The following is a 15653-nucleotide window of genomic DNA, read 5'->3' on the forward strand; positions in this document are numbered from 1 at the left end:
CCACCCCTGCCCCCCAGGCCTCTGGAGACAGCAGAGCTCAGGGTTCACCTGAGCAGAGTCAATGACAGCCACGATCATGTTCAGCAGCTCCCCGCTCCGCAGCGTCTCATCTGGAAACTAGGGAGAAAGAGAGAGAGCAGGGATGTGGGTGCTCATCTAGCTGGCCACAGCCTTTCTCACCAACTCGGGCACCACTGGTCCTGCACGGAACCAAACGCCTACAACCTAGGAATCCAAGCCTTGCAAGCCTCAGGTTTTAGTATCCGTGTTTGCACATCATGAGCGGACTATGTATGAAAAGAGCAATGGGGTGGAGGTGGGTGAAGGGTGGGGCAGGGGGGGGGGGGGGGGGGGGTTTGGAGCATGGGCTTGTGTGTGTGCTAGACATAAAGCCAGAGCTGACAGGGACACGATGGCCAGTTCATTAAACAACCTTTGTACACCTAGCAGTGGGGAGCTCCAATCGGAGTAGACTCGCAACACAGAACAGGTTAGAGAGAGCCTGTGTGCAGGGATGTGTGAGGGCATGTGGGGTAGGCAGGTCCTTGTGCAGAGAGCAGGGAGGGGTTACCACCTGTCTACCCCCTCCCTCCAGGCTGTGCTCACAGTTCCTCCTGTCATGCCCACACCCTGAGCCCTCATTTCCCTCTTCCTGGGAACTTTTGCCAAGAGGAGGAAGAGATGACACCTCTTCCTCCATCCCAGCTCTGAGAGAAGGCTTCACATGAGCAGGGAAATGAAAGTGAGCCTCCACTACATCAAAGGCAGCTTGGGAGATACGCACAGGGGTCTATCGGGTTAGGAGACCTGTCCAGAGACAGCAGATGGACCTAGCCCAAGAATCCAAGTAAACAGGTAAAGACATTTCAGCTGACCCAGAGTGAGACTTTGGGAGCTTAAACAAAGCGTCAAGTTATAACAAAGACGGAAGAAGACAGCCATGCTATGGGATGCAGCAACTCCTAAGGTCCGTGGGCACATGGACAGCAGCTCGGGGGTATAAGGAAAAGGCAGCGGTGGCGGCCGCGCCTGTGCTCCCAGCACTCACTAGTCTATAGCCACCTTGAGCTTCACAGGAATCTTAGGCCAGTCAGGGCTACAGAAGGAAAAGTATCTTAAACAAGAAACAGTGAACTGAGGTGGGGTCACCTCCCACCCCACGGGGACCCTGTGGAGACACTGACCTCTGTGTAGATGGAAGGTGTGAGGTGACATAGCAGCCGCACATCATCCTCTTGGCAAGCCTTCATGTCCATCATCAAGCAGGTGTGCAAATCACCCAGCTGGGTAGCCTGGGCAAATGACTCGTACAGGTTCATCTTGCCTGCGGCGGCTTTGCTGCAAAACCAGTTAGGCCTAAGCGAGCAGTGCAAGCCGGCACCAGGGCCTCTCATCCCCGGGGAGATGCCCATCTACCCTGCGCGCTCAGTGTTCATGGACCCCCACATCCCTCCTCATCTTCTCCAAATGCTCAGCAACTCTAGGGCCCGGAGACAATTTACCTGCCCCAGTGCTGGCTTTTATTTGTTTTGTTTTCCTTTTTGCTTGTTTATTTACTTGAGACAGCGTCTCACTATCTAGCCTGGCTGACTTTGAACTTGCTCAGTAGATCTGGCTGACCTTGAACTTACTTGCTTCTGCCTCCCAAAGAATGCCAGTATTAGAAGTGTGCACCACTGCCAGGTGTGGTGGTGGACACCTTGAAACACAGCACTCGTAAGGCAGAGGCAGAGCTCTGTGAGTTCAAGGCCAGCCTGGTCTATAGTGAGGCCAGGACAGCCAAGACTACACAGAGAAACCCTGTCTTGAAAAACCAAAAAGAATAGCCGGGCATGGTGGTGCATACCTTTAATCCCAGCACTCGGGAGGCAGACAGATCGCTGTGAGTTCAAGGCCAGCCTGGTCTACAAAGTGAGTCCAGGATGGCCAAGGCTACACAGAGAAACCCTGTCTCGAAAAACCAAAAAAGAAAGAAAGAAAGAAAGAAAGAAAGAAAGAAAGAAAGAAAGAAAGAAAGAAAAAGAAAAGCACGTAGCACCATGCCCAGCTTCCCAGTGCTCTAACCACCATCACTGACTTCTGAGCATAGAGGGAAGGACTCCTGTCAGCTGACAAGTACCATCTGACGCCATATACAAAGCCTCCATTGGAGCTGAGGCTTCAACCTAAGAATTAAAACCTCGTTGCTTACCAGGTGTGGTGGCGCACACCTTTAGTCCCAGCACTCAGAAGGCAGAGGCAGGAGGATCTCTGTGAGTTCGAGGCCAGCCTGGTCTACCTTATCTAAAAAAAACAAAACAAAACAAAACAAAACAAAAACAAAAAACAAAAAACAAAATAAAAAACCTCATTGCTCTCAGACAAGAAAACTCATGAAGCTGGGCCTGGTGACACACATATGATCGCAGACTCCAGAGGAGGCAGGAGGATCTTTGGAGGTTCTGGGAACCTGTCTCAAAATGAGACCTCCAAGTAGGCCAGTCAGTACTTGGGAGGTAGAGGCAGGAGGATCAGGAGTTCAAGACCATCCTTGGCTACAAAGCAAGTTTGAGACCAACCTCAGATATATGAAACCATCTTAAAAAACAAAATAAACTAGGCATGGTGGTGCACGCCTTTAATTAATCCCAGTAACTTGGGAGGCAGAGGCAGATGGATCTCTGAGTTTGAGGTCAGCCTAGTCTACAGAGTTCAAGGCAGTCAGTATTAACCCTGAGTCAGTCAGTCAGTCAGTCTGTCTGTCTGTCTGTCTGTCTCTCTCTGTATACATACACACACAGAGAAACCTTGACTTAAAAAAACAAAATAAGCCGGGCTGTGGTGGTGCACGCCTTTAATCCCAGCACTCGGGAGGCAGAGGCAGGTGGATTGCTGTGAGTTTTGAGGCCAGCCGGGTCTACAACGTGAGTCCAGGACAGCCAAGGATACATAGAGAAACCTTCTCTTGAAAAACAAAACAAAACCAAAAAAGAAAAAAGAAAAGGGGGACTGGAGAGATGGCTCAGCAGTTAAGAGCACTGACTGCTCTTCCAAAGGACCCAGGTTCAATTCCTAGCCCCCACATGGCAGCTCACAACTGTCTATAACTCCAAGATCTGACACCCTCACACAGACATACATGCAGGCAAAATACCAATGCACATACAATAAAAGTAAATAAATTAAAAAAAAGAAAACAATAAATAAATAAATAAATAAGCAACAACAAAACAAAGAACTGAAGGCAAAGATCAATGTCCGTGCTGGCCTAACATGGGCTCAAGCCTCACACAACAACAAAGTGAAAAAAAGGCCGACTCATAATATGCATTAGAAACGCATCAGGAAATGAGAATTCTCACATAGCTAGAGATGGTAAGAAGTTGTACCTACTTTGGAAAAACAGTTTGGCCACAAAGTTACCATATGGCCCAGTAGCCCACGCACACACAAACTGCAACCCGGCATTTGTAGAAGCTGCACTCACAAATGTGCAAAACAGACATGAAAATGTTGCACGTCTATACATTAAAAGACATCCAGCAAGGGATGAACAGCTGAGCAGACACAATGACTTGAAGCCACAGAGAAGCAGGCAGTCCCCAAGTCTGTTTACACAAAGGGTTCGGAACAGTGTCATCTACAGATTGACAGCGAGAGAGCCGTTCAGTGGACGCAAGGTCCTAGGCGAAGGGAAGAAGGAGCAAGTGGCTGCTGAACGGCACAGGTTCCTCTCTGGGGTGCTGAAGAGCTTTAAACTAAGCAGCAGACATGGTCAGCATGCCAGGCACGTTAGAGCCCAGTGCACTGAACAGGGTGTGGTGGTGCACACCTTTAGTCCCAGCACTCAGGAGGCAGAGGCAAGAGCATCTCTGAATTGGAGGCCAGCCTGGTCTACACAGAGAGTTCCAGGACAGCCAAGGATACACAGAGAAACCCTGCCCCACTAAACAAAACACAAAAACCCCTTGAACTGTGTGCTTTGTTTGTATGTGCATGTCCATGTATGCTCACGTATGTTGAGGCCAGAGCAGGACCTTGGGGATCGTTCTCAGGAGCGATCTAGCTTGGCTGTTTTAGATAGGGCCTCTCACTGGGACCTGGCACTCACAGGCTCCAGTGGGGGCTGTCCCACCAGGACACCCTGACCCCACCCATCCACCCCCTCGGTGCTCAGACTCTAAGCACGTGAAACCATGCTTGGCCTTCAGCACGGTGCTAGGGAGCAAACTCAGGCCCACACGACTGTAACAATTGAACTATAGAACAACACAGCTCCTGACTTGTTTTTTGTTTTTGTTTTGAGACAGGGTTTCTCGGTGTAGCTTTGGCTGTCCTAGCTGGCCTTGAACTCAGAGATCTACCTGCCTCTGCCTCCCAAGTGCTGGGATTAAAGGTGTGTGACACTACTATCCATCCTCGCTTGTTTTTTGACACAGGATCTTATATAGGCCAGGTTGGCCTCAAACATTCCCTGTAGGACTGGCAAGTTGGCTCAGGGAGTAAAGACACTTGCTATGCAGGTCTGCACTTGATCACCAGAACTACCTGTGTAAAGGTGGAAGGCGAGACTCCACAGGAGCTGGGAGTGCTATTTAGCAAGGCTGACCTGAATTCCTAATCCTTCTGCTTCTACCTCCAAGTCCTGTAATCACGGATGTGTCCCAGTGCTCCTGGAAGAACTGTATACTTAAAAGGGTGAGCTGTTGGAGCCAGGCGTGGTGGCGCACGCCTATAATCCCAGCACTCGGGAAGCAGAGGCAGGTGGATCTCTGTGACCAGGCCAGCCTGGTCTACAAAGTAAATTTAGGACAGCCAAGGCTACACAGAGAAACCCTATGCCAAAAAAACCAAATGGGGGGGGGAGGGGGAAGAGAAAGAAGAAACAAACACTACCAAGAGCAGCGAAGATGCTGAACACACAGCTCAGAAGCAGACCGCTTGCCTGGCATGCACAGAACCCTGGACTATACAGCTCAGTAGTGGACCGCTTGCCTGGCATGCACAGAACCCTGGACTATACAGCTCAGTAGCGGGCCGCTTGCCTGGCATGCACAGAACCCTGGACTATACAGCTCAGTAGCAGGCCGCTTGCCTGGCATGCACAGAACCCTGGACTATACAGCTCAGTAGCGGGCCGCTTGCCTGGCATGCACAGAACCCTGGATTCGTTATCTCCGCTGCAAAACTGAACAGAGACGACAGTAAAGCACTCAATGCATGGCCTGTTTTGCATGAAGCCCTCAAAGCTCACATGTGCATCCAATTGCTGATGCAACCAGATCCTTTCCGGTCCTGAGAAAGGGCTTCATGTAGCCAAGGCTGGCCTGGACCTCCTACTCCTACCTCCAAAATATGGAGACCAGAGGAGGTCAGACCCCAAGAATACTGATGGATTGATTCATAATTTGATGGCAATATTGGAAGGCAGTGGAAACTTCCAGGAGCTTATGGCCTACGTGGAGGCCCTAGGTACATATTCACATTTGTCCCTGCTCTTCTTGCTCTTCTGAGCTGAGCAGCTTTCTCTGTCACATGACCAGAGCTATGATGCTGTCTTTCTGCAGGCCTAGAGGGGTGAACCCAGCAGACTCTGGGCTGAGAGGTCTAAAACCATGAGCCAGCACAAACCTTTCCTCTTTAAGTCTCTCTCAGTGTGTCACAGAGATGAAAACCTTACTGACACAGGATGCACGGGCCCTGGGGATAACCCCCAACACCAGGACTAACAAACAGAAGATAGTGCTGCTGCTGCTAGCCAAGAGGGGAGGGGGCTGGTGGGAGCCTGGGGGGGGGGGGGGGGGCAGGGAGGGGCTGGCTCTCCAGAATGCCCCAAGTGCATAGCCAGCAGAGACCGCACGCACCTTGCCCTCAGGTAGTAGAGCAGGTGGTAGCCAATCTTGGGCTGTTTTTGATAGAGCTCGGAGAGAAGATCCAGAAGCAGAGAGAAGCTGCTGTTGTCCTCCTGCATCTGGCAGAGGTTCCTAGACAGAAGGGCAGAAGGGCATCACCCAGGGCACACTCCCCTGCGATGCCAACAGGGCGGAAAGGGTTGTCTGCTCACTGACCACGCCTACCCCCACCCCCCCATCACTAGAGGACCCAGGACCCAGGACAGAGACATCTTGGTACTGCCAGCTAAGTGCTTACCTAAATATTAGGTAGAGGGGTTTCCCTACTGATTCCTCCAGGGACCTAGAAGACAAGGGTTGCTTATAAGAATCTCTGGAGGGAGAATGGCTCAAGGCAGGTAACATGCGAGACCAGACATCTAGCCAACTCCTGTTGTACTCAAAGGGAAACTTCCTGCAGCTCGTGCTTTGTAACAGAGAAACAGGTTCCTGACACAGAAGCACAAGCTGAGGGTGGTATCCTCACTGCGGAGGAGACTCCTGACCTCCGGCAGAGTCCAGACAGCACAACTTCGGGACACTGGCCCAGCAGCAGGCCTGGCAAAACAGGGTGGGCGTGCTGGTGCCCTGCTTGGAACTCAGGGTCCATTAGCACACGTAAGCACAGAGCCGCCAATAAGGAGGGCTCATCTCTAGTCCACGGTGAGGTACGTGTGCCTGGGATCTGGCTTCTGAGGCCCAGGGTATCAGAGAGAAGCCTTACTCTTCAGTGACCTCTTCAGGCAACACCTCCCCTCGAAAGTGGGCCTTGAAGAGCTCCTGTAGACAGGAAGCAAGGACAGACAGCTGCTCCGAGTCAAAGTCTTCCTGGGTGACAAGAGGGAGGAGACATCACGACCCAGACCTGGGGCTCACTGACCCCACCTGCTCCAGAGCCTCGGTCTGATCCCTCCTGTGTCCACCTCCCAGAGCAGCTCCCTCCTTTCCCTGCCTCAGAAGAGGTTCATTTGAGGAGTTCGATTCCCAGTGAGGCATGTTTGTGAGCTGGGACAGCGTAGACTGCTTTCTCCCCCAGGACTGGGCTCCTCACCTCCAGGACCTGGTCCACAATTTCCTGCATAACCTCACACTGGGCCTCTGTATCACTACAGAATAAAAATGAAAGGAGATCAGTAAGGGGGGGGGGGACGACACACCCAACTGTGTGCATACACATGTGACCCACAAAGAAGCTGCAAGCTCCCACCTCAGAGGGGCCACCTCTGGGCAGCATGTGCTGCTCTGTGGGCAGGGGCCCAAATAGGAGGAAAACGCCCACTTACCCTGCTCCAGTCTCTAGAACAGAGACGGGGGCCCCAAGGTGCAAGGGGATGGGGCTACCCTATTGCAGGCTATGCTCCCCAACATCAGCCAGACTTTTCCCATGAAGCCTCAACTTCCCCTCTGCGGCTCACTGCCCACCCACACCAGGAGCAGGAAGCACCTGCTTGGGCCTCCTGAGGTGGGGGCAGGGTTTGTACCCACCTTCCCTTCTGCAGCTGCAGCACTTTGTCCCTCAGGGACTCATCCAACTGGTCGAGGTAAGGGGTGACATCAACAGGCTCCTCCACAACAGTCTCCTTGATGGGGTGGAAGCGGAACTCTCGCTTCTTTCCTGAGGGTGGTGTCAGACTGCAGCACCCGAGACAGTCGGCACGACTGCCTGCTCCCTCCTACAGCCCTTGGAGGGAGTCTGTCCACTCAGGGCGCTGAAGGTCAGGCTGCACACAAGGTCCAGCTCATGCCCACAAGTGGGCAGGACCACTTTAGCTTCCTGCCTTTAGTGCCAGACGCTAAGCTCTCCACCAGTGAGCCTCATCTATGATAAGCCAAGCTTTGTCGTGGCAGAGGAGGAAGCGCAGAAGGCCTGCGGGTCTCCTAACCGTACCTTTGCTGTTGAGGTCCTCCTCGTCATCACTGAAGGCTGCTTCTGCACTGTCATAGCAACTCTCGTCCTTATCTGACAGATGGTTGTCCATTTCCATAGAAACAGGCTCTTCAATTTTGACTTGTGAGTAAAGAGAGAAAGACTCCGGATAGCCTCCTGTGTTCCCCAGCGTGTTGATGCTTCTGGGAAGGAGACTAGTGGGCAGTGGGAGACTCTAAATGCTAAGTGCTGGAGGGAAGGACAGGTTTGTCTTCTCAGCTCTGTGACCCACCCAGACCTCTCCATATCTGTTCTGGATAAATGATAATGACCCATAGTCTTTGTCTTTTTTTCTTTGTGTATGTGATTTTTTAAAAAAGTTTTTTGAGACAGGGTTTCTCTGTATGTAGCTGTGGCAGTGCTGGAATCACTCTGCAGACCAGGCTGGTTTTGAACTCACAGAAATCAGTCTGCCTCTGCCTCCTGAGGGCTGGGATTAAAGGCCTGTGCCACTACTGCCTAGCTCTTTTCTTTTTATTGTTGTTGTTTTTTTCCTCCCAAAAGTCAGGATTTCTCTGTGTAGCCATGGCTGTCCTAGACTCACTTTGAGGACCAGGCTGGCCTTGAACTCACAGAGCTCCGCCTGCCTCTGCCTCCCCGAGTGCTGGGATTACAGGCCCTTTTCTTTTCTGAAATAGGGCTTTCTGTATTCCAGGGTACCCTTGCCCCCTGATCTTCCTGCTGCTACCTCCCAGGTGTTAAGATTACAGGCATGCACCGCCATGCTCAGCTCTGGGCACATTTAGTTGTGTTCTTTCATTTAAAACCGAGTTGGAAAGTAGTGCTTGCCTTAAGCCCTTATTCCAAAACAAAACAATGTGGAAGCCAGTCTGGCAGACGGAGCAAAGACAAGCTCTTAGGAGAGGCCTGGACTAAGAACTAAGAGGAGTGACGGACAACGACAGTATTCACTGAAATTTCACTAACAGAAAGGAAAGAGAGCAAGGGCAACCAGGGAAAATTCACTTAAGCCTGGATGAAGGGCTCTGTGGGAAAGTCCGTACCTTCCACGGGAGGGGACGGTGAGCTGCAGAACTCAGGGAATTTCTCTCGAAGCATGGCCCGAAGCTCTTTATCCAATTTAGGGTTGTCAAACAGGGGGGCCAAGTGTCTAATAGAGAACACAGACGAAGGTCAATGTCAGATCTGCTTACTGCTAACTCAGCACAGACACAGGCCGAGCAGCATGGCTGTGCCACCTTCAGACCCTTCCAGGTCAACAGGGAGGGAAGGCCGTTGCAGCCTATGGTAATATGATGGCGAGACAGAAATTCCCACGTCAAGAGGGCATCCATCAGTAGAAGGCGAAGCCAGGACTTTTTTACAGCTGTCAAGGGTAGGAGTCAGAGCGGGGTGACACTACCTGGATGACATCTTAGCTAGAGGGGGTCGAACCTAACAAGAAACAGAGGACCCCCACCCTTAACACACAAATTCCTTACGCCAAGACTCGTTTCTCCACAATGTGGTTGAGGGAAGAGAAGACGCCCTGGCGCACGTGGCCTTCCAACGGTGGGTAGAAGTTGGGGATGATCTGGAAGGGAAGGGGTGGGGGAGTAAGCACATGTTTCGCTGGACTAGCACCTCAGAGCTGCTTTGGTCTTGGATAAGGGACAGTGAGACAGGTTGGCCGCAGAAAGGACTGCAAAGGCTATGAAGATGGACTCCTCGGACTAGACCCAGCTACTCCTCAAGGAAACCAGACTGTCTTGAGTCATCATCTCGCAGTTAAGAAAGCTTATGGTGACAAGAGCCGATTCCACTAGAGACAGTGTCTGGTGACTCAGGCGCAGATCTGCAGTTGAGGCACACTCGGAGACTAAGGGAAGCGAACACTGCTCATTCAGGATGGGGAAGAAGCAAGGACAGCCACAACACTTACTCGGCACATGAAGTCCAGGAGCGTGGCAGTGATAGCTGGGTGGGGCTTCATGGAGTGGTGCATGACCAGGATAGCTGGCTCTAGGGAACATGAGGGAGAAGTGCACATTCTGTCACACACTGACATCACACCTCGCTCCCACGTCTGCTCACAGTGGGCCAGTGTGTGTGAAGCCCCTAGGGAGTGCTGTGTCTACACCCCCAATCCCAACCAGGCAGGGAAGCCTCCCCAGCTGCGCTCAGTCCGTATCTCCTTTCTTGTACCAGTGCTCAGCTTGGAGGAAAGGAGATGGGCAGACCTCCCCTGCCTTGGCCCTCCCACTCAGAGCCCAAGGCTGGGGGGAGAAGGCAGCAGTGGCTGGCTGGCTGGCCTCATCAAAGCCACTTTCCCTCTGGGTCGACAGAGAGCAGCAGGGAAACATGGGAGTTGCTCCTGGATAGGCCACCTCCACCCCATGCTCCCTGAGGCTGGTGCTGACTGGTCCCAGGCACATACCTATGTTCATAATGCTATCCTTGTCTGGGCTGAAGAACAGCCAGTCATAAAACAAAGCCAGCTTGGCATTAGAGGCAGCAACGTTGGACTGGAAAAAAGAAGGGAAAAGGGCTAGTTTCATCGATCAGCCCCCATCTTTCCAGGGCCTACTCAGGGTGGAGTCCAGGCTCAGGTGACTGTTCTGTCTTTGAAACTCAGTTCCCAGTCAAAGATGGCAGACGCTCGTGGCTGAGCAGCACACATGTCTATTATATGGGAACCGGCCTGGGATTTTCATGTGTCGAGCAGCACACATGTCTAATCCCCAGAACTCATGGGCACACTGGTCAACTTGGGGTTGGGGTGCTATTCACAGTAGCCAGCAGCTGCCTTTGCTGAACGACCCAGGCACTTCCCTAGAGACCCCTAGGAATGGCCTGCTGTCTGAATCAGCACATTCCAGGAACACCATAAGATGGGGGAGGGGTGCAGGATGCTTAGGAACACTGTCATCCTAAGTGACCATCTAAGGCCATCTCAGCCTTCCTGACGCTGCGGCCCTGTAACACAGTTCCTCAAGGTGTGTGACCCCAACCATAGAATTATTCTTGTTGCTACTTCATAACTATAATTTAGCTAATGTTATGAACAGTGATGTAAATGTGATGTGCAGGGTATCTGACATTCGATCCCCAGAAAGGAAGTGACCACTGAAGATGCTGGTGGTAAAGAGCTCTAGCAAAGGACTTGGGCTTTGTCTCAGCACCAATATGGTAGTGTATACCACTTCTAACTCTAGTTCCTTCCTCTAGGCTCCAGATCTCCACCAGCACACACACCCATACACACCCACACCCAGCAGCACACATCCATACACCCACACCAGCACACACACCCATATACACCTCCACACACCCCACACCAACATATACACCCACACCAGCACACACACCCATATACACTCACACCCACACCAGCACACACACCAACACACACCAGCACCCACACACCAGCACACACACACATACACACATACTCCAGCACACACACCCATACACACCCACACCCATGTATACACATACCAGCACACACCCACACCCATACACACCCACATCAGCACACACACCCATACACACACACACCAGCATACACACCCACATACCCCATACCAACCAGCACACACACCAACACCCACATCCATATACACACCCACACCAGCACACATAGCTACATACCTCCATACACACACACACACACACACACACACACACTCAGGTGTACACACATACCATACAACAAACAAACACGTAAAATAAAACAGAAGAGCGAGTGCCCTGAGCCTGAGGAGGGAAGAACTCCAGAGAATGACTATATATGGTTTCTAGAAACAAAGGAGGAGAAACAGGGATGCCTTGGACTCCCTCCTAGGGGTCCCTTAGGGGCCCAGGGAGGGACCCTCAAAAATCCAGGCCTTGTGCCCGCAGTGGTTGGTGCACGTATCACTGTAATACTGAGGAGACAGACCAGAGGACTTGAGGCTAACCAGAGCTATATAATAAAACCAAACAAACAACAAACAGAAATCAGGTTGGGGACCTGGCAGTAGAGGAAATGCTGAGCCTAGTTAAACCCAGGCCCAATTTCCGGAGACAAGGGAGGGAGGTGAGGAGCCTGAAGGGTCTGTTAGGGTTCAGATGGCCCTAGGATCAGAAGGAGGATGGCAGCAGCCCGGAACGCACTGGGAGGGCAGTGCTGCTCACCAGGCAGCGGCTTCTGCCCGCAGCCTGGCCCTTTACCGTGCATGTGGTCAGGAGCCAGCCAATGATGGCCCATCGGGGCAAGATGTCGGAACTCAGCACTTCGTTGGAGGGGTGGACTACCCCACAGATGTATCGGATGAGGTCACAGCGCAGGGACTGACTGTCAGGGGTCGAGAGGTACTGGCGCTGGAACCAATCCTGGTACCGCTTTTGCTGGCCAAACCGCACCTGAGGGAGGGGGAGTGGAAAGGAGGTGGATGGTGAGCGGAGGAAACCGGAGGCCCGACGTGGACACGTGTCCTTCTGACGACTTCACTAAGCCCTCTCCTTCTAGGGGGACTTCCTGATTGTAACAAACTAGCTTGCTTTCATATCAGCGGCACGGTCACTCTTGCCACTGGCCCTGCACCACAGTGACCTCCAAAGCTGCCCTTTCCATTCCCCTCAGAAGACATCAAAACAGATCAGGAATGTTAACAAGATGCTTCCAGGTCAACACTGGAATGGAACAGTGGCAGCGATGGTGGCTGAGGACTTGAAACGTAGCAACTGTGGCAAAGACACGAAATTCTAACATATATGTGTGTGATGGCTAGTTTTATGACATAAGCTAGAGTCACTCTGGAAGGTGGGGTGTCAACTGGAAAAATGCCACCACCAGATTGGTCTGTGGGCAAGGAAGGCTGTGATGCATTTCTTGCTTGATGTTGATTTGGGAGGGCCCGGCTCCCGATGGGTGGTGTCATCCTGGGAACCACTGAAAGAAGGCTGAGCAAGCCAGGAGAGCCGCCAAGTGAGCAGCACCCTCCACGGCTTCTACTGCAGCTCTTACCTCCAGGGTGAGGTCCTGCACTGCTTGAGTTCTTGCCCTGAATTCCCTCAGTGACAGACTGTGTCACCAGGAAGCATACGTGAAGTAAACTATTTCCTCTCCAGCTTGCTTCTGCTCATGTTGTGTCATTATTTTTATTACAGCAACAGAAACCCTAACTAAGGCTGGGTGAGCTGGTGCACACCTTTATTCCCAGCACTCGGGAGGCAGAGGCAAGTGGATCTCTGTGAGTTCAAGGCCAGCCCAGTCTACAGAGTGAGTCCAGGACAGCCAGGATTACACAGAGAAACTCTAACTAAGACACTATGTATACACTGTAAATGTGGCCTTTTAGACACAATGTCTAAGCTAGCCTGGGACCTGAGAGTCTCTTGCCTCAGTGTCCTCATCCAGGGCCCATCACACACCTCTACAATTTGCTCCTTTCTTTGAGACAGAGCCTCAACCCCAGCCTGTCTTTGACCCTGTAGCACTCCTCCCGCATCGGCCCTCTGAGTGCTAGAATTACAGGCAGGTGCATCTATACCTCTTTTTTTTTTCTCCTGTTATTGTGGGCTTTTGTTTGTTTTGGACAAGGTCTCACTGTGTATCCCTGGAGAACTTCAAATCTGTGGCAATCCTCCGGCCTCTGCCTCTCAAGCGCTGGTATCAGTGTTTGCCACCATAACCTGGCTACTAATTTAAACTGTAACATTTGGCACCTGGCTAAAGAGGCAGCAGGTCTTGGCAGTTCTGAGCTGTCCTGGGAATTTGAAAGCTGGCCACAGAGGAGCTGTGCAATGTACAGACCTAGACCGAGCCAAAGAAAGCATCACGAAGAGACAGCTCCTTAGCCACTTTTGCATGGGTCAGTAATCAGTGGTGACCAATCTGCAAGGAGCTCGACTAATGCCCGACACCACTAACTCCTCCTCCTCCTCTTCCTCCTCCTGCACAGAGCTTCTCACCCGGGACGTCATGAAGAGGAGCTTCGTTTCCATGTCTGGGGTTAGACGACAGGCTAGAAATTTTCGGGAGGTTCTTGACTGAAGCAGCTGCAGGATACCTGACCCGGGGGAGAGGAAGAGAGACGCCTGAGGACCTGAGAAACGCAAGGCTGGGAAAAGGCTGCGCCAGCTGCGGTTTTGCTCACAGGCCTGGTCCATGAACAGCCCCAAAGAAGGCCAGCAAAGGCCTACGTGACGGCCACTGGCCACACCAACCGTGGGCCTCTCAGAGCCTGCTGCCCATGTTTTTACAGTTAGAAATAAGCGGGAAATTCAGGGGGAAATAGCGGAAGTCCTAGCCTGATGTTCTGTTCCTAAGTGTGACACTATGAGATCCCAGGACCAGTGTGATCGTGTGGCATAGCCATAAACACTGCAGTCTCCAAATCCTGCCTGTCTCTGACTAGCCGTGTGGCCTTCAGTAAGTGACTTAATCTCCGTGAAGCGCATCTTCCTGTGTAGAAAGGGAAACACTCATATTAAGGCCTGGCACACATCCTCTGACACAGGAGGCGCCCAGACAACCCAGCACATGCTTAAAGCGTTACTGGAGTGTCACAGCAGCACTTTGCTTTCTCTGTTCTCACTTCCACGGTCCCAGATGACGGCCTTTGGCGTGCACATGCACTCTCATGCACATGCATTTGTGCTGGACACAGGTGTTAGAGGTGTGAGGGGAGGAGTGAAGCTTTAGAGCTGCTGTTTAAAATACAAAAAGATTCTGGGAAAGTCAAAGGGACATGAAAGACCTTGTCCAGGGAAAGAGCATGTGTGCGCACACACACAAAACACACACACACACAACACACACACACACACACACACACACACCCGCACGTGCCTTGGAATGAGTGACCAGGGCCTTTTTTTTTCTTATAGCTCCCGAAATCAAACTCAGGACCCTGTTTTATCACTGAGCTACATCCTGAGGCCGACTCTTCCAGGACAAATCGGACCCCATGTGACTCAGCCTCATGATGGCTCAACTCCCTGTCAACCTCCGTGAAGCTGGAGGCTGGCCATCACCTAGCCAAGGGGCTCTATATATTTTGATGCACATGTGTCATAATGTGTTTGTGTAGGTCAGAGCACAACTTTGGGAGGGAGTTCTATCTGGGGACTGAACAAGTCCCAGGCTTGGCAGCAAGCGCTTTACCTCCCGAGCTATCTTGAGGCCTTGTCTGACATACTGATATGGAAGCAATGGCTGCAGGAGCCAGGCCGGGGCCAGCAAAGAACTGCACAAACAGCTCTGTGCCTCTGCCAGTCCCATGCCCAGCTGAAACTGGTAAAGTGTGCCTTATCTCAAGCTTTCTCTGACTATCAAAAGTCTCTTCTACCAACCAACCTCTGCCCCTTCCAATCCACTCAGAACACACGAGGACAGGCCACACCCAGGTGCGTGCTCACCTGTAAACTGAGGACTCAAGGCCTGAGGGTTATGGATGATATCTTTCCAAAGCAGTTCAAATTCTGGTATCCTAGCAACATTCTGAAGTAATCTCACGAGGTCCCGGCCGATCATCAAACATTCCATGAACTGGAGGGAGGAAGATTGGAGAATGAGACGCAGCGGAGAGAATGAAAACATGTGCTGGGGGGTGGGGGGGGAACACGCGTCATCACTTGTGGAGGAAGGACAAAGACTAGCATGGTCTATGGAGGGAAGGAAGGTGGAAGGGACCCTCACACGGCTCCTCTGCAGCCAAGGGATTGGCTATGCAGCTGTGCAGGGAAGAAAGGTGGTGGCTGGGGCCCCTAACAAGCATCTGAGGTGCCTGGAAGAGCTGGGGTCACGCTGACTATCACGTCAGTCATGTCCCCTTTCCATCTGGGATCAAAAGGAAGCAATTCCAAAGGTACAGGTTCATTCTGCCCATCAGAAGAGACTCTTGGTGACTTAAATAATCTAAGTCGGGCGT

At 52.0% G+C, this 15653-nt stretch overlaps 2 protein-coding genes across 2 annotated transcripts in view; one reads left to right on the forward strand and one right to left on the reverse strand.

The window, feature by feature from the left end:
- Nucleotides 1-15653, forward strand: part of LOC127199491 (protein S100-A2) — a 284365-nt gene that overhangs the window by 22160 nt on the left and 246552 nt on the right. The gene's annotated exons all lie outside the window — the stretch shown is intronic.
- Ints3 (integrator complex subunit 3) overlaps nt 1-15653 on the reverse strand; it is a 44383-nt gene that overhangs the window by 4612 nt on the left and 24118 nt on the right. The window contains exons 8-22 of the mRNA XM_051157621.1: nt 15142-15271; nt 13693-13790; nt 11950-12141; nt 10175-10262; nt 9680-9759; nt 9240-9331; nt 8802-8908; nt 7759-7878; nt 7356-7485; nt 6922-6976; nt 6595-6698; nt 6130-6174; nt 5844-5963; nt 1185-1338; nt 49-117 (exon numbers count right to left, since the gene is read on the reverse strand). Coding sequence (XP_051013578.1) covers nt 49-117; nt 1185-1338; nt 5844-5963; nt 6130-6174; nt 6595-6698; nt 6922-6976; nt 7356-7485; nt 7759-7878; nt 8802-8908; nt 9240-9331; nt 9680-9759; nt 10175-10262; nt 11950-12141; nt 13693-13790; nt 15142-15271 — 1584 coding nt within the window. The remainder of the gene's footprint in view (nt 1-48; nt 118-1184; nt 1339-5843; nt 5964-6129; nt 6175-6594; nt 6699-6921; nt 6977-7355; nt 7486-7758; nt 7879-8801; nt 8909-9239; nt 9332-9679; nt 9760-10174; nt 10263-11949; nt 12142-13692; nt 13791-15141; nt 15272-15653) is intronic.

The sequence above is a fragment of the Acomys russatus genome, chromosome 15 (genome assembly GCF_903995435.1).
Source record: "Acomys russatus chromosome 15, mAcoRus1.1, whole genome shotgun sequence".
Taxonomy (NCBI): domain Eukaryota; kingdom Metazoa; phylum Chordata; class Mammalia; order Rodentia; family Muridae; genus Acomys; species Acomys russatus.